The 14,024-nt window shown below is 39.8% G+C and overlaps 1 protein-coding gene across 4 annotated transcripts in view; it reads left to right on the top strand.

Moving 5' to 3' along the window:
* The window catches only part of LOC109911371 (hippocalcin-like protein 1), a 137,705-nt gene that overhangs the window by 121,246 nt on the left and 2,435 nt on the right, over positions 1 to 14,024 (top strand). For all 4 annotated transcript variants that reach the window (XM_048613289.1, XM_048613291.1, XM_048613290.1 and 1 more), the window contains one exon: positions 9,989 to 10,094. In XM_048613289.1, the coding sequence (XP_048469246.1) occupies positions 9,989 to 10,094 (106 nt within the window). The remainder of the gene's footprint in view (positions 1 to 9,988; positions 10,095 to 14,024) is intronic.

Genomic DNA, 14,024 nt, shown 5'->3' with positions numbered 1-14,024 from the left:
TTAACTCTGATTTTTTTCTTCACAGATGCTGCCAGACCTGCTGAGCTTTTCCAGCAACTTCTATTTTTGTTCCTGATTTACAGCATCTGCAGTTCTTTCGGTTTTTATTAACAAAGGGGGAATTGCTTTAAGACTAGATCAGGTAGTTGGGGATGATGTCAGGAAACACTACTTCACAGAAACAGGAGACACAGAACTCTTTATTCTATCTTCCCACTCTACTCCTCCAAAAGATTTTGATTGAAACTAATTAAACATTTCAAAGCTGAGATGAATGGATTTTTGACTGTAGGTGGATGGAGTTAAGATGTTCAGCCATGTTCTTAATTGAATGGGAGAAAAGATTTAAAGGACTGAATGGCCTATTCCTCTTCTAGCGTAGGCTTTTGCTTTCAGGAGGATTGACGCTTCCTGATAAATCACCTTTTCAAAGAGTGATCAACTCAAAATAATGAGGTTTTCAAAACAATTTCAGAAATCACCAAGCACGAGAAACATTTTTGAAAAAAAAACTTAATACTTGGAAACAAAATACTGAAATTACAGTGGAAAATGCTTGTGAAACTCAGCTGGTCTGGCAGATTCTGTGGAGAGAGATACAGTTAACGTTTCAAGTCTGACATGACTTCTAGTCATAAAGTCATACAACATGGAAAAGACCCTTTGGTCCAACCAGTCCATGCCAAACATAATCCCAAACTAAACTAGTCCCAACTGCTTGTTTCTGGACCATATACCTCCAAAACTTTCCTATTCATATACTCTTCCACATGTCTTTTCAACATTGTAATTGTACCCACATATGCAACTTCCTCAAGAAGTTCATTCCACATGCAAACCATCCTCTGTAATAAAAAAAATTGCCCCTCATGTCTTTTATAAATCTCTCTCCTCTCACCTTAAAAGTGTGCCCCCGAGATTTGAAATCTCCAACTTTGGAAAAAGATAACTACCATTAACCCTATCTATACCACTTACTATTTTATAAACTTTTGTCTGGTCGCCTCTCAATCTCCTATTCTCCAGTGAAACAAGTCCCCGCCTAAAGAGCCCTTCTTTATAACTCAAACCTTCCATACCCAGCAACATCCTGGTAAATCTCTTCTGAACCTTCTCCAGCTTAATAATATCCTTCCTATAATTAGGCGACCGGAACTGGACACAGTATTCCAGAAGAGGTCTCACCAATGTGCTGTACAACCTCAACATGACTTCCCAATTCATATACTCAAAGGGCTGAGCAATGGAGGCAAGTGTGCCAAACACCTTTTAACCACCCGGTCTATATGTGACGCAAACTTTAAAGAATTATGTACCTGCACCCCAGATCCCTCTGTTCTACAACACTACCCAACGCCCTAACATTAATTGTATGAGCCTTACCCGATTCAGAATGTTAATTCTGTTTCTCTGTGGCTGTTAATTCTATTTCTTTCTCCACAGATGCTGCCAGACCTGCTGATTTTCACCAGCATTTTCTATTTTTATTTCAAATTTCCAACATCCACAGTATTTCAGTGTTATTTGAATGAACTTCCTGGTCCTTCAGTTTGAAGTGTACAAGACAGGTCAGGCTAGTACATGTGACTATGCATTTTACTATTTTAGTTTTCTTTCTGGGCGTAAGAATTTTATCAGTGTGAATAATGTCAGGTGTTCCTGAATGGATAACCGTAGATTTGGCTAAATGGTCTTCCTCATCAAGAATGACTTTGTGATTTTTTGAAGTTGTAAGGATTCATTGAAATTAACTCTGAACAATTGTGTCATGCATGCTGTATTCACATTGTTTGAGAGTGGATGATGACAGTTACATAGCTCCCTGCTGTTAACTATACTTACAAAGGTGGAAAAACTGACCTACTTGTTCTGTCAGTAGCTGAGGGCCATTTCTTCACACATTTGTAAGTAACTTTTGAATTCTAGGTTCCATTCATAGCCCACTGAATTCATAGTGTTGGTCCTATACATTTGAGGTCAAGTTGTCCTTAGAGTTAGACCTGAACAATATTAATGCTTGGTTTGAAATGGAAGAATATTGCCATTGTGTGTTTATATGCAGAGAACAAGTAACTGCATCGCTATTTAACTTCACACAAAATTCTGTATATGGGAAAGTGGAGAGTGTAGATTGATGCTCGCAACAATTCATCAAATGTCTTGAACTGTCAGTGCTTGTAATGCAGCTAAAAGGATACTTTTTTCTGGCAAGATTGCAGATTCCTGCTTGGATGTCTATGCACTACTCCCCTAACTTTCCTGTTGTCTGTGAGAGAGCCATCAAATTATTTTCTGAAGAAACTTGCCGTTTTCATTTCTACCCTTACCCCTCCTGAGTGCAACACCAGTTGAGTTACAAGTCTAAAATCTCCCTTCTGCTAATTCCCCAGTTGGCCATTCGAAGTGGATGTAGCTCAACATTGAACACCATTGTGGCTTGATCAACTGACATAATCACATGTGCTGCTTATAGTAAGGGCTTCTTTTCTCATCCACAGGATGTAGGCATCCTTAAGTGCCTTGGGAAGATGGTGGCAAACTGTTTTCTTGGACTACTGCAGTACATCATGGGTAGATATACCCACCGTGCTGTTAGGAAGAGAGCTCTGATACTTTCATGTAATGGATAGTGATTACCAGTTGGAATCCAGGATGGTTTATTTTCTAACCCAAGGACACTGAGGCAGCAAACTCAGACTAAGATTCTATCAAAGACTGAAAATTGTTAGTCTATGTGACTCATTGTCACACCAGCCAGGACACCTAGCAACAATTCATTGAGGATTTTCGTAAAGATAATTTTGACAGTTGGGAAAGGAGAATTATTTCCGTGTTTTGATTGTAAATCTGTCTACAGTGAGTATGCTCCCCTGTAGTCGACAATAAGTGAATGGCTTATATATAACACTGTGTAGATAAATTGCCTAATGTCAGTCAAAATAGTAAATTATAGCTTCAGTTTTTTTTAACATATAATATAGACTGTAAATGGAATCTATTGAGATCTGTATAAACATTGAGTGTCACAAAGAATGTATAGTGGACTTGATTTAGCAATAGAGTTATACATGTTGTTTGGTAGCCCAGTTCTTGAGGATGTGTTTGCCAGTAATTGAGTACTGTGTCATTTTGACTTGACAAGAGAATGAACTGAGGTATGGCTTGTAGAACTAAGTATTAATGTGCCCTCTGCTGGCATTTGTCATTTATTTCTTTAGCATTTCTGAAGGGTGTGCTAATAAGATGTGTTCGTTTAAGAGTCACAGTGAGGGTATGGAAGGATTCTTTATCTTCTCGATAAGAGGGAATTGGACAGGAAGCAGCATACGAGATATGTAGGCAAAGATGCATTGATTTAAAAAATAGCATGTTTGTTGGTTATTGTTTCTTGTCTAACTGGGAAGTGTTGTGGCACAGAGGATACTATCCTTGCTCTGAGTCAGAAGCTCTGGGTTCAAGTCCTATTCCAAACATGATGGCTAAGAAACATATGGATGTAACACAGCCAAGCAAGTTGATTGTCTACCTGCAAATCTGCCCTATCTCTATGGATATTTTACTCACAGCAGGACTCAGGTAGCCCATAAGTCAGATGAGACTTTTAAGTGGCCTACATATGATCGCTTGAGATCTGCCTCCTGCTCCCAATAGGATCTTTCCTGCAGCAGGAGATGCTTGAGTCAGGCCCCAGGCCAGTTAGCGAGAAGTAGGGCTCATGAGTGCCCCCTCCAACAACAATGCCCCCCCACCCCCCACTGCATTGTCCCCCAATGCTCCACTCCAATGACCTGTCACCATGAATCCCCTTCACTGGGGCCTGCCAACTAAGCAGTCAGTTGTCATTGAAAGGAAATTATTGTTTGTTAAAAGTCTCATTAACAGACCAACTCATTAATGTTCAGCTTTCTATCTTACTAAACATCCCAAACAAGCTAAGCATTAAGAAATCTCGACATAGAAACCAGAGCAGGTACTTGCTAACTTCAGATCACCCCTTGCTCTGAAGGAACTCCATGTTGGGTCCTGGGCACCAAAATCTCAGGGTACACTGCATGGGCACAAAATGTGCCAGCATCTAAGAAATGTCGTGATGCATGTCTGATCTACTTACTGGATATTTCTGCACTCAGTACTGCACCAGCAACTGTCATTATAATGCTACAGCAAAAACATTGTGCTCAGGGTCACCCAGCTTATGGACTGGACCAGGCTGTGTCTCCAAGCTCTTCACTCCCTCACTCTGAGCCTGCTTAGATGCTCACTCCATCCCTGACTTGCATTGCCTTGCCTTGCCTTTGTGTGCTTTACCTCCTCACCCTGAGCTATCAATCTCACGTGACCTCTGCCCTCCTTTGCCATTTAATGCTGATTAAAAGGCAGAAAGCTGGTCATCCTTATCAGCAGGCCTCATTTAAGGCTGGGAGAAATGAGGAAGAATATTTTTCACCATGAGATCACAACAATGTGGAATGCACTGCCCTCATGGGTAGAGGAAACTGAGACAATCAATGATTGCAAAAGGAAAAGGGATGGAAATTTGAAGGAAATTATTCCACAGGGCTAGAGCAGGGGCTTGGAAATGATTGGATTCTTCTGAAAAGAGCCAACATGTACTTGATTGGCTAAATAGCCCATCTGCACTATAACAGAATCTGTTTTTTAAAATTCTCTCGACTAACAATAGCAGATGGAACTCATGATCAAAAACTGCAGCAGCTTGTCCCATTAAAAGCGGGATTAATTCTTCGCCAATTTCCATTCTCTGTGTTCTAAAGAAGATGTGGACATGCCAGTGTTGGACTGGGGTGGACAGGTCAGAAGTCACATGACACCAGGTTATAGTCCAACGGGTTTATTTGAAATCACAAGCTTTCACAGCACTGCTTCATCACAGCGCTTCAAAAGCTTGTAATTTCAAATAAACCTGTTGGACTATAAGCTGGTGTCATGTGACTTTCAAAGAAGAATCTTTGTACTTGAAATATTAACTTCATTTCTCTCTCCACAGATGCTGCCAGACCTGCCATGTTCTCCAACGCTTTCTGTTTTAATTATTCTGCAAAAAATTGCAGTGGCAGATAACTGCATAATATAGACTGTGTATGTGTGAAACCAGCAATGTGATCCCCAGATGTAGTTGATGGAGATTACTCCATTTTGGCTGAGAATAGTTGAGCGACTATCTCCACCTGCAGCAAAAATGTTTCAATGTTTGGATACAGGAAACCAGATATTTGCTGTGCTTACTTATTGCAATAGGTTTACAATGTAACTGCTTTTAGGACTCTTGTGGCACAGCGGTAGTGTCCTTACCTCTGGGCCAGAAGGCTTGGGTTCGGGTCCCACTATCTTCAGAGTTATAACATGTTTGAACAGGTAGATTTTTAAAACAAAATTGAGCTGAATTTTTTTCTGGGGTCTATTATCCCCTCCAGTAACATTTTTAGCTGAACTCTGTGTGATTGGCTGTACATAAAGAAGGGTGTGCTTTAAAGAAGTCTTGTGGCTCAGTGGTGGTGTCCCTACCTCTGGGCTGGGGGAATGGGAGGTGGCAATTTTCATCTGCCCCAAACATTTGTCATGACACATGTCCTTGCTGGTTATGTGGAATTCTCCTTGTGCCTGTCATATTCGGAGCCCACCACCGGCAACACTTTTTCTCCAACACATTGTTAATATCTTTGCTGTTGCTTCCTGCTCCCGTCTGGATTTGGGAACCTTCATCAGTTTTGCTTCCAACTTCTTCCTTTCACCTTCACCTGATCCATCTTTAACTCTTCCCCTCCCTTTTATGATTTCACCATTTCCATTTCTGAGGATTAACTGTCCATCAATATCCACTGATTCCAACAGTTACCTTGACTACACTTCCCCAGTCCCTGCTTCATGCAAGGATTTCGTCCCCATCTCCCAGTTTCTTTGTCTCCATTGCATCTATTCTGCCAGTGCCACCTGCCACCAGACGCGTCCTTCATATTCCACAACCAAGGATTTCCCACCACCATCGATGACAGGGCCTTCAGCTGTGTCTGACCAATCTCTCTCAATTCTGCCCTCATCCCTTCCCATTCCCCTCCCTCCCAGAGCAATGATAAAGTTCCCATTGTCCTCACTTTCCACCCCATCAGTCTCCAAATTCAAAGGATCATCCCCTGCCGTTTCTGCCACTTCTAACGGGCTGCCACCACCAAATACATCTTGTCCTCTTCTCCATGACAATATTTTGCAGGGGCTATTCCCTCTGTGACACCCTGATCCTTTCTCCCATCACTTTCTCACTCCCACATGGCACCTTCCCATACAAACGCAGAAAGTATAACACCTGCCCATTCATATTCACTCTTCCCTCACTGTTCAAGGTACCAAACATGACTTCCAGGTGAAGCAGCATTTTACTTGTACTTCCTTCAATCTTGTCTACTGTATTTACTGCTCACAATGAAGTCTCCTTTGTATTAGCATGACCAAACACAGACTAGGTAACAGATAATACCTCTACTCTGTTCATCGGAATGACCCTGACCTCCCAGTTGTTTGTCATTTTGATAAATCACCTTGTTCTCATGCTAACATTTCTATCTTGGGCCTGGTGCAATGGAACTCAACACAAGCTCGAGGACCAATGCTTCATTTTTCACTTAGACATTTTATAGTCTTGAGGTCCCAATATTGTCTTCCATAACTTCAAAAACTGACTGCATTATGTCTGTTCTCCATTTTTTTTTGCTTGCTGTCTCTTTGCTTCCTTTCAATCCCACCCCCCCACTCCGCCACCCAACCAACAGCATTGTCTTTTTTTCATTCTGTCCCAGTACAGAGGACCAATTTTCTCACTTTCACACCTTATTTCACATCCACTTTACATCTCCTTTTCCCTTTAACTACCATTAACAACCCCTTTGACTTTTGCACTGAACATCTACACTATCTGTTCCCCCTGCCACCTCCATCAAAAGTATTTTTAAAAAAAATTTTGCAACATCTTATAGTTCAGAAGAAGTCACACGCAACTCAAAATGTTAACCCTGTTTCTCTCTCTACAGATGCTGCCAGACCTGCTGAGTTTCTCCAGCATTCTCTGTATATGTCATAACATTATCCAAATCGGATTGATTCAAATAACAACTTAAGGGATCTTGTCGCACTGTGGTAATGTCATAGCATATCTGAGCAAGTTAATTAAAAGTTTCTACAATGCAACTGCTCAGGTTCTTCCGGCACAGCGGTAGTGTCCTTATCTTTTGGTCAGCGGGTCTGGGTTCAAGCCCCACTTGCTCCAGCAAGTGGAAAGGAATGTAATCAAATACTGCAACAGAAATGGGAACAAAACAAACAGAGAAGAGAACAAGAGCATATGGTTAAATTCAGAATTTTTGACATAGCAACCCTAAGGCCAATATAAAACTAGTTTGAGTGGTTCTAATATGGGTTCAACAACACTTATCATTAGAGAAGACTGTGTCGCTGTTGTTGAGAAGGGATTAATTTGCCTGAACAATTTAGGATTTGAAACCCATCCCTTCAAATTCTGGACTCGTGCACCAATTTTCACAAGCTACCTCTTCAAGATACCTAAATTCTCAGCTCCAACATTATTCCAAGCTTTGTAAGAAAATACTCTGGCCACCATGCAGATAGTGAACATATTGTTCGGTGCATTTAATAAAGATGTGTCCTGTGTTCACCAGTTTCCATTATCAAAGCTTGCCGAAGTCAGATTTTATTATCAGCATTTTGCTGTATTCCTGCTGGGAAGATCAGGCACATGAAAATTAGACCATCTATATTGTAAAGGTCAGAAACTACCCATATAGCTAAAGGAGTAGGAGAGTTTAGTAATTTGAAGATTAAGTCGAATTGTGTGGTGTATTAAGACCATAAGAAATAGGAATGGGAATAGGCCATTCAGTCCGTCAAGCCTGCTCCACCATTCAATAGGATCATGGATAATCCGATAGTTCTCTCATCCACTTTTCTGCATTTCCCCATAACCCTCGATTCCCCTACTGATAAGAATCTCTATCTCAGCCTTAAATACGCATAAGGACTCTGCTCCCACAGCTCTCTGTGGCAAGGAGTTCTAAAGACTCTCAACCCTCTGAGAAAAGAAATTCCTCCTCATCTCAGTCTTAAATTGATACCCTTTTATTCTGAGCGATACCTCTGGTCCTAGACTCTCCCAGGAGGGGAAACATCCTCTCAGCATTTATCCTGTCAACATTCTTAAAAATCCTATATATTTCAACATTTTTAGGTATTCTTTTAGCTACACAAGATTGTTACACGAGAGAGAGACAGATACTCTATTTCAGAGTGGCACGAAGAGAAGTTTATTAAGCAAAAGAAATGAAGATAAAATAGAATAAATCAAACTCTCTACATATAACACAAATTGAAAGATTTTAAAATGCACAGTAAAATACACTCCCACCTATCCCAACACCATCACTTTACAGTACCCAAACACCAGTGGAAGATAAAGACATGAAATATAATATCAATAGATTTGACTTAACTGTTTCTTCCAAATCCCGGTTTTGAGAGTTTCATAGCTTCATCCTTGATTAGTCACGCAACTGAGTATAAAGCTTCTCAAGTTTGAATAACCCTTTCAGGGCTCTAAACAAACATTTCTCTCTTCGAACTTTCAAACAGAAGTCCTTACCCTAAGGTAACCTATTTCCTAAAAGTTCTCACTTATCTCCTATCTTCAGGTAAAACTGTTTCATGTATCTAACTTTCACTAGGACCTTTGTAAAGTGAAAAAAAAACCAAAAGTTTTCTGGGCTATGGGTTTTTCTCCTAAGCACGGAAAACAAAATCCTTCCAAACAGAGGACACGGTAGCGTTCTTTAATATGTGTTTTACCCACTCATAAGACTGTTCCAATGCAAACAAATTCCCGTTATCATCCAAGGACCCCCTCTCTAAAACTGCTTTAAAAAACTCATGGATCCAGAAATACTGAAAAGTTCATCATTAAATCCCCTCATACATAGACACCAAACCCCACATGCCACTAGTTCAAAATCCAAAGTTTAAAATAAATGATGACATATAAATCACATATCTTACATCTTACTTTCAGTTACTGTCTTAGTTACTTTCCAGGATTTTATAAGTTGTCATGCTTTATTGAGCTTTACAGTTCAATAGTTCTGAAGCCATGTACTTGTCATTTCCTGTGCTTTGAAACACATTGTTTTGGGTTTTGCAGGGAAACCCTTCAATTATGCCTGTCAACCTTTCAGGAATTTAAAAAAAAAATGATCTCCAGAGACTGCTGTGAGTAATCCACAAGAAACATCAAAGATGCATTTAAAAAAAAATAGCATTTTTGTTTTCATTTTCATTCAACACTTTCACATTAGTTAGACAAATATTGGAATTTGGAAGATGAGGAACATGGTTTGCCTAACATTGAAAAATCATCCAATTAGTTTTTGTGGTGTTAGCCATGCTCAGTTGGAAGCACATGCACCACTTATTCGGAAGTTTGTGGACTCAAGACCAACTCCATTGCCATACTGAAGATATTCTGTGCTCTTGTAGGTGACATTTTGTGGATGAGACATTAAACTGAAACCCTGTCTGCCCCCTTGGGTAGATATAAAAAATCCTACGGTACTCCTTTGACGAAGAGAAGGGGAGTTATTCTCATTGACCTGGCCAAAATATATTCCTCAATCAATATCGCTGGAGCAAAATATCTGTTTATTATCACATTGAAGCTGGGGGAGCTTGCTGTGCTACTGCATTTCCTACTTTACAATAGTGGCTACACTTAAAGTATGGAATTGACTATAGATGTTTTGAGATATCCTGAAAATGCTACTTTATTTTTTTTCTGTCTGTCTTTTCTTTCTTATTTTCTGAAGTTGTCTCTACAGAAGCTCTGGGTTCAAGTCCCACCTGAAGACAGGTATGGACCAATATTGGGAGATGAACATCATTTGACCCATTTATTGAATGTTCTTATTTTGGACAGGCAATCTACAAGATGGTGTCCACTGTGATGAAGATGCCTGAGGATGAAGCAACACCAGAGAAAAGAACAGATAAAATCTTCAGGCAGATGGATACAAATAATGATGGTAATTATCAAACTACCCCTTACCATGTCTCAGGCGAACTGTCAACTTTCACTCTCTACCCTATCTTCATTACCTTTTGAGATGTTAAGAACTCATGTGACTTTATTCCATCAGTATGTCTTTATGCCTCTGTGGCTGTATATAAAGAATAATGTTTCATTGCGGTTACAAAGTGGTAAAGCCAAATAATCATCTTAAAAAAATGTAAACTTATAAGTCCAATGAGATGAACTAAAGATTAAAATTAATTGTTATTTTAAAATTAGAGACAATTATAAAGACAATTTTAACTCTGCATGACAGAAACTCCTGGGATTTTTGGCTCCCTAGCTTGGTGAAATTACATGAGCTGCTATCTTAGAGTAATGTGGGAATCAGCCCATTTTCATTATTTTCTGCATTAGTTTTGCAGATTCATATCACTTTTCTGTGCATGCTGCATGAACATAATTGCTGAATAATAGAATTTTATTCACTAATTACTTAAAATTTCATAACCTGGGGATTTAGTGCAAACACAATAACCAGTGAGTTAAAATATTGCACAATTGATTTCCACTTTAGTCATGCTATGTTTCTAACATTAATATTGCAGATCATCTGTTTGATCGTTTAGCACAAATGTTATTAAAAGAAACCATCTTGCTCTGTATCCTTTTCCATTTGCAAATTGTACATTCTCACTTCTTTCTGTTTGTGTTATTCTAACTATACTTTAGATTTTTTTTACATTTAAAACCTTGCTGTTCAGGTTTATTTTGAAAGTTGCACGATAGGAATGCACAAATCAATCCCAAACATGCTTTCTTGCATCCAACCAGAAGGGTGACCATAAGACCAGCCATTTATACCATTTGCCTTCCAGGTTCTTCCTAATTTTGTGCTGCTTCATTTGGCTTCTGTGAGTGAATTTATCAAGTTATTTTATCTTATTGGCCAGTATTGCATTTCATGCAAGACATGAACATTTTACTTCTAGTGAAAGCTATGCAACTGCTAGGAGGTTTGTTGATCTTAAACACTCTGACAGAATTTAGCTACTGAGGCAGGTAGCTCTGGTTGAGAAATTCCCTGACTAACTGGACCTACTTCGTTTATAAAGTTCCCAAATTCATAAGATTTTCAGTCAAGCTAGCTCTGAATGAAATCTCACCAACTGACCCTGAAAACAGAGCATTGGCTGTTACAGGGGTGGATACATACTAAGGTGACATTCTTAGAAGGCCCAGCTCAGTTGTTTGGAATTTTCATCCTCATTGTTCTAGAAAAATTTAGGCCCTTTAGCTCACACTATCCATATACCCTCATCCCTGCCCCCATGGCTTCTCATACCCTTCATGCCACCTCATGGCCCACAATACCCGCTATGCCAACTTCACAGGTATTCACCCAGAGTTTGTCAAGGCCAGACCTCAGGAGCTGCATAGACAGAATGAGATAAGTTTCTAAAAATCTAATGTATCTCTTCACTCTCGAAGTTCATAGTGAAAAAAAATCAAGGAAGCATCAGTCTCCTCAAGTAGTTAATCTCTTACTTAAAAATAAAAAAAATCTGTTCAAACTCATAATCACTTAATAGCCTATTTAAACCATCCATGGTGCTGTGAACTCAGAGCTGACGTAACTGTAGCTTTTGAAACTGAATCAAGCATTCATTAAGGTATAGCTCCTGGAGCTGTATCAACGAAGAACACTTGGCATGGGTTATTATGGTGCAATGGTAGTGCCCCAATCCCACTCACCGTGGAGGTGTGTTATATCATGTCCAACTAGATTGGTGATAAAATGCTGCCGCAGACCTCTTTCCAAACTGCCTGATTAAATGCTACACCAGTTGGCCTGTCAATCAATACAATTCAGCAAGGGGATTTTTTTTAACAATTCTAGCGGCTGCAGCTGATTTTGTTTTAACAATTTAAATATAGGGTATGCTTTATAAAAAAAAAGGACTAAGATCATGAAAGACAATTAAACCTTATCCACCCTTTGGGAGCACTTGGATCTACTCCATAAATTTGTAACTCCCACATTGCAGATTAAAGCTCTCGGACCAGCAAAAATGCCTGGTCTGTCTGAACCCAGAACTAAGTTCAAATAGCCTTCCCATATTCGGGTTTCTGTCCTACCAGCCTTTTTCTACCATCAAAAATATGACCTGTCATAAATGGGGATGGAACTTGACAATTTGAGTTCAACCTGCCATTTTAAAAGCCCGTGTATTCTTTTGATGCCTCAAAATTCCAGTGTGCTATCTCAGACATGGTAAATATGCAGGGCGCAGGTTGTGATAATAAAAGTCTCAAATCTGTTTGTGGAAACTACTTTCTTGTAAACACAGAGTTTGATGAAATAATAAGTATCCAAACCATAACATCACATCTATGTATCTTATTTCTTTGAATGGCATTTCTTGGTGCTTAACAAGGCTATTACCTTTTACATCAAAATAGTGTTTTTCCTGGTGTTTTACCTCATGCTGCAATGCTTAAGTTATCCCTTGTATCATAAGAAACTGGGCGTGGATATAGAGGAACCACTCAGGCATTTATCACCACTAACCATTATGTACCAAAGTGTATTCACAGCTGCATACGTACGTGGTCTAACTTTTGAATGACATATCAACATGCTTGCATAAACATGTGAGACATCATTGTTTACTCAGAATCACAGAGTGGTAACAGTGCACAAGGTGGTCATTTGGGTCATTGTGTCTTGCACTGGCTGGTTGAGCATTTTATCTTAGTGCCAATTTCCTGCCTTTTCCCCTAACCCTGCACATTATTTCTATTTAAATAATCAGCCAATGCCCTCTTAAAGGTCTTATTTAAACTTGCCTCCACCACATTTCGAGGCAGTACATTCTATATCTTAGTTACTACAGTGTGAAAAAGTTTTTTTTCCTCTCACCTCACATAATCTTATTTTGCAAATTGCTTTAAAACTGTGCCCTCTGATTCTTGATCCTTTCATGAAATTCCCCGTATCTGCTCTGTCCAGATACCTCATGATTTTGAAAACATTAATGAAATCTCCTCTTTGTCTCCTCCTCCCCAAGGAAAACAGTCCAAGTTTCTCCAATTATTCCTCATAACTGAAGTGCCTCATCCTTTGAACCATTCTTGTAAAACTCTCCTACATCTCTGTTACCTAAGTCTCCCAGCATTTCATACACCCAAGTATTAGTTTCTTTCATATACTCCTGGTTCCAACGCCTCTGAGTGAGTTTAAACCCTTCCCAACAGCATGAGCAAAGAATCCACAAGGAACTCAGTCCTGTCTTTGTTCAGTTGCAACTAATCCACTTGTACTAACTTCATCTTCCCAGAGCCAATCCATAAACCTTTCCTCTTGTACCATCCTTCCAGTCACTCATTCATCTCTCTTATCCTCCTATTTCTGTATTCACTTGCACATGGCACTGGGAGTGATCCAGAGATTATTACTTTAGAGGACTTGCTTACAAACTTCCTATCTAGATCCCTAAATTTCAACTGAAGGGACCACATCTCCCTTCCTACTTATGTCCTAAACACCAATGTGGACTATGATCTCTGGCTTTCAGCCTCCTCCTCAGAAGAAAGTCGAGCAGTTGTTCTGCAATATACCTGACGCTGGCACCAGTGGGTGGGGGGTGGGGCGGGTGACAACAAACCATCCTGGAGTCACCAAGTCACGCTTAGAAATGTTTGTCTGTTCTGTAAGTAAAGGTCCCTTATCAGGCTGCCATTCCACTCCTCATCCTCTCCTCCTGTACATCTTGGCCACCTGTGGTGCCACACGCTTTACCCTCGCCACACTCCTATGAAGATCCATCACTCTCGCCTATATACAGAATGAAAGATTGCTTTGTGAGTGATCTCTGGAAATTCCTGTACTACCAGTCTGTTTCTCTTGGACTACCCGTTCCCTACCTGTCTGTTTCTCTTG

The sequence above is a fragment of the Rhincodon typus genome, chromosome 27, assembly GCF_021869965.1.
Source record: "Rhincodon typus isolate 14 chromosome 27, sRhiTyp1.1, whole genome shotgun sequence".
NCBI classification, from domain to species: Eukaryota; Metazoa; Chordata; class Chondrichthyes; order Orectolobiformes; family Rhincodontidae; genus Rhincodon; species Rhincodon typus.
Note: the sequence above shows the minus strand (reverse complement) of the source record. Positions and strands in the feature narration are given on the sequence as shown.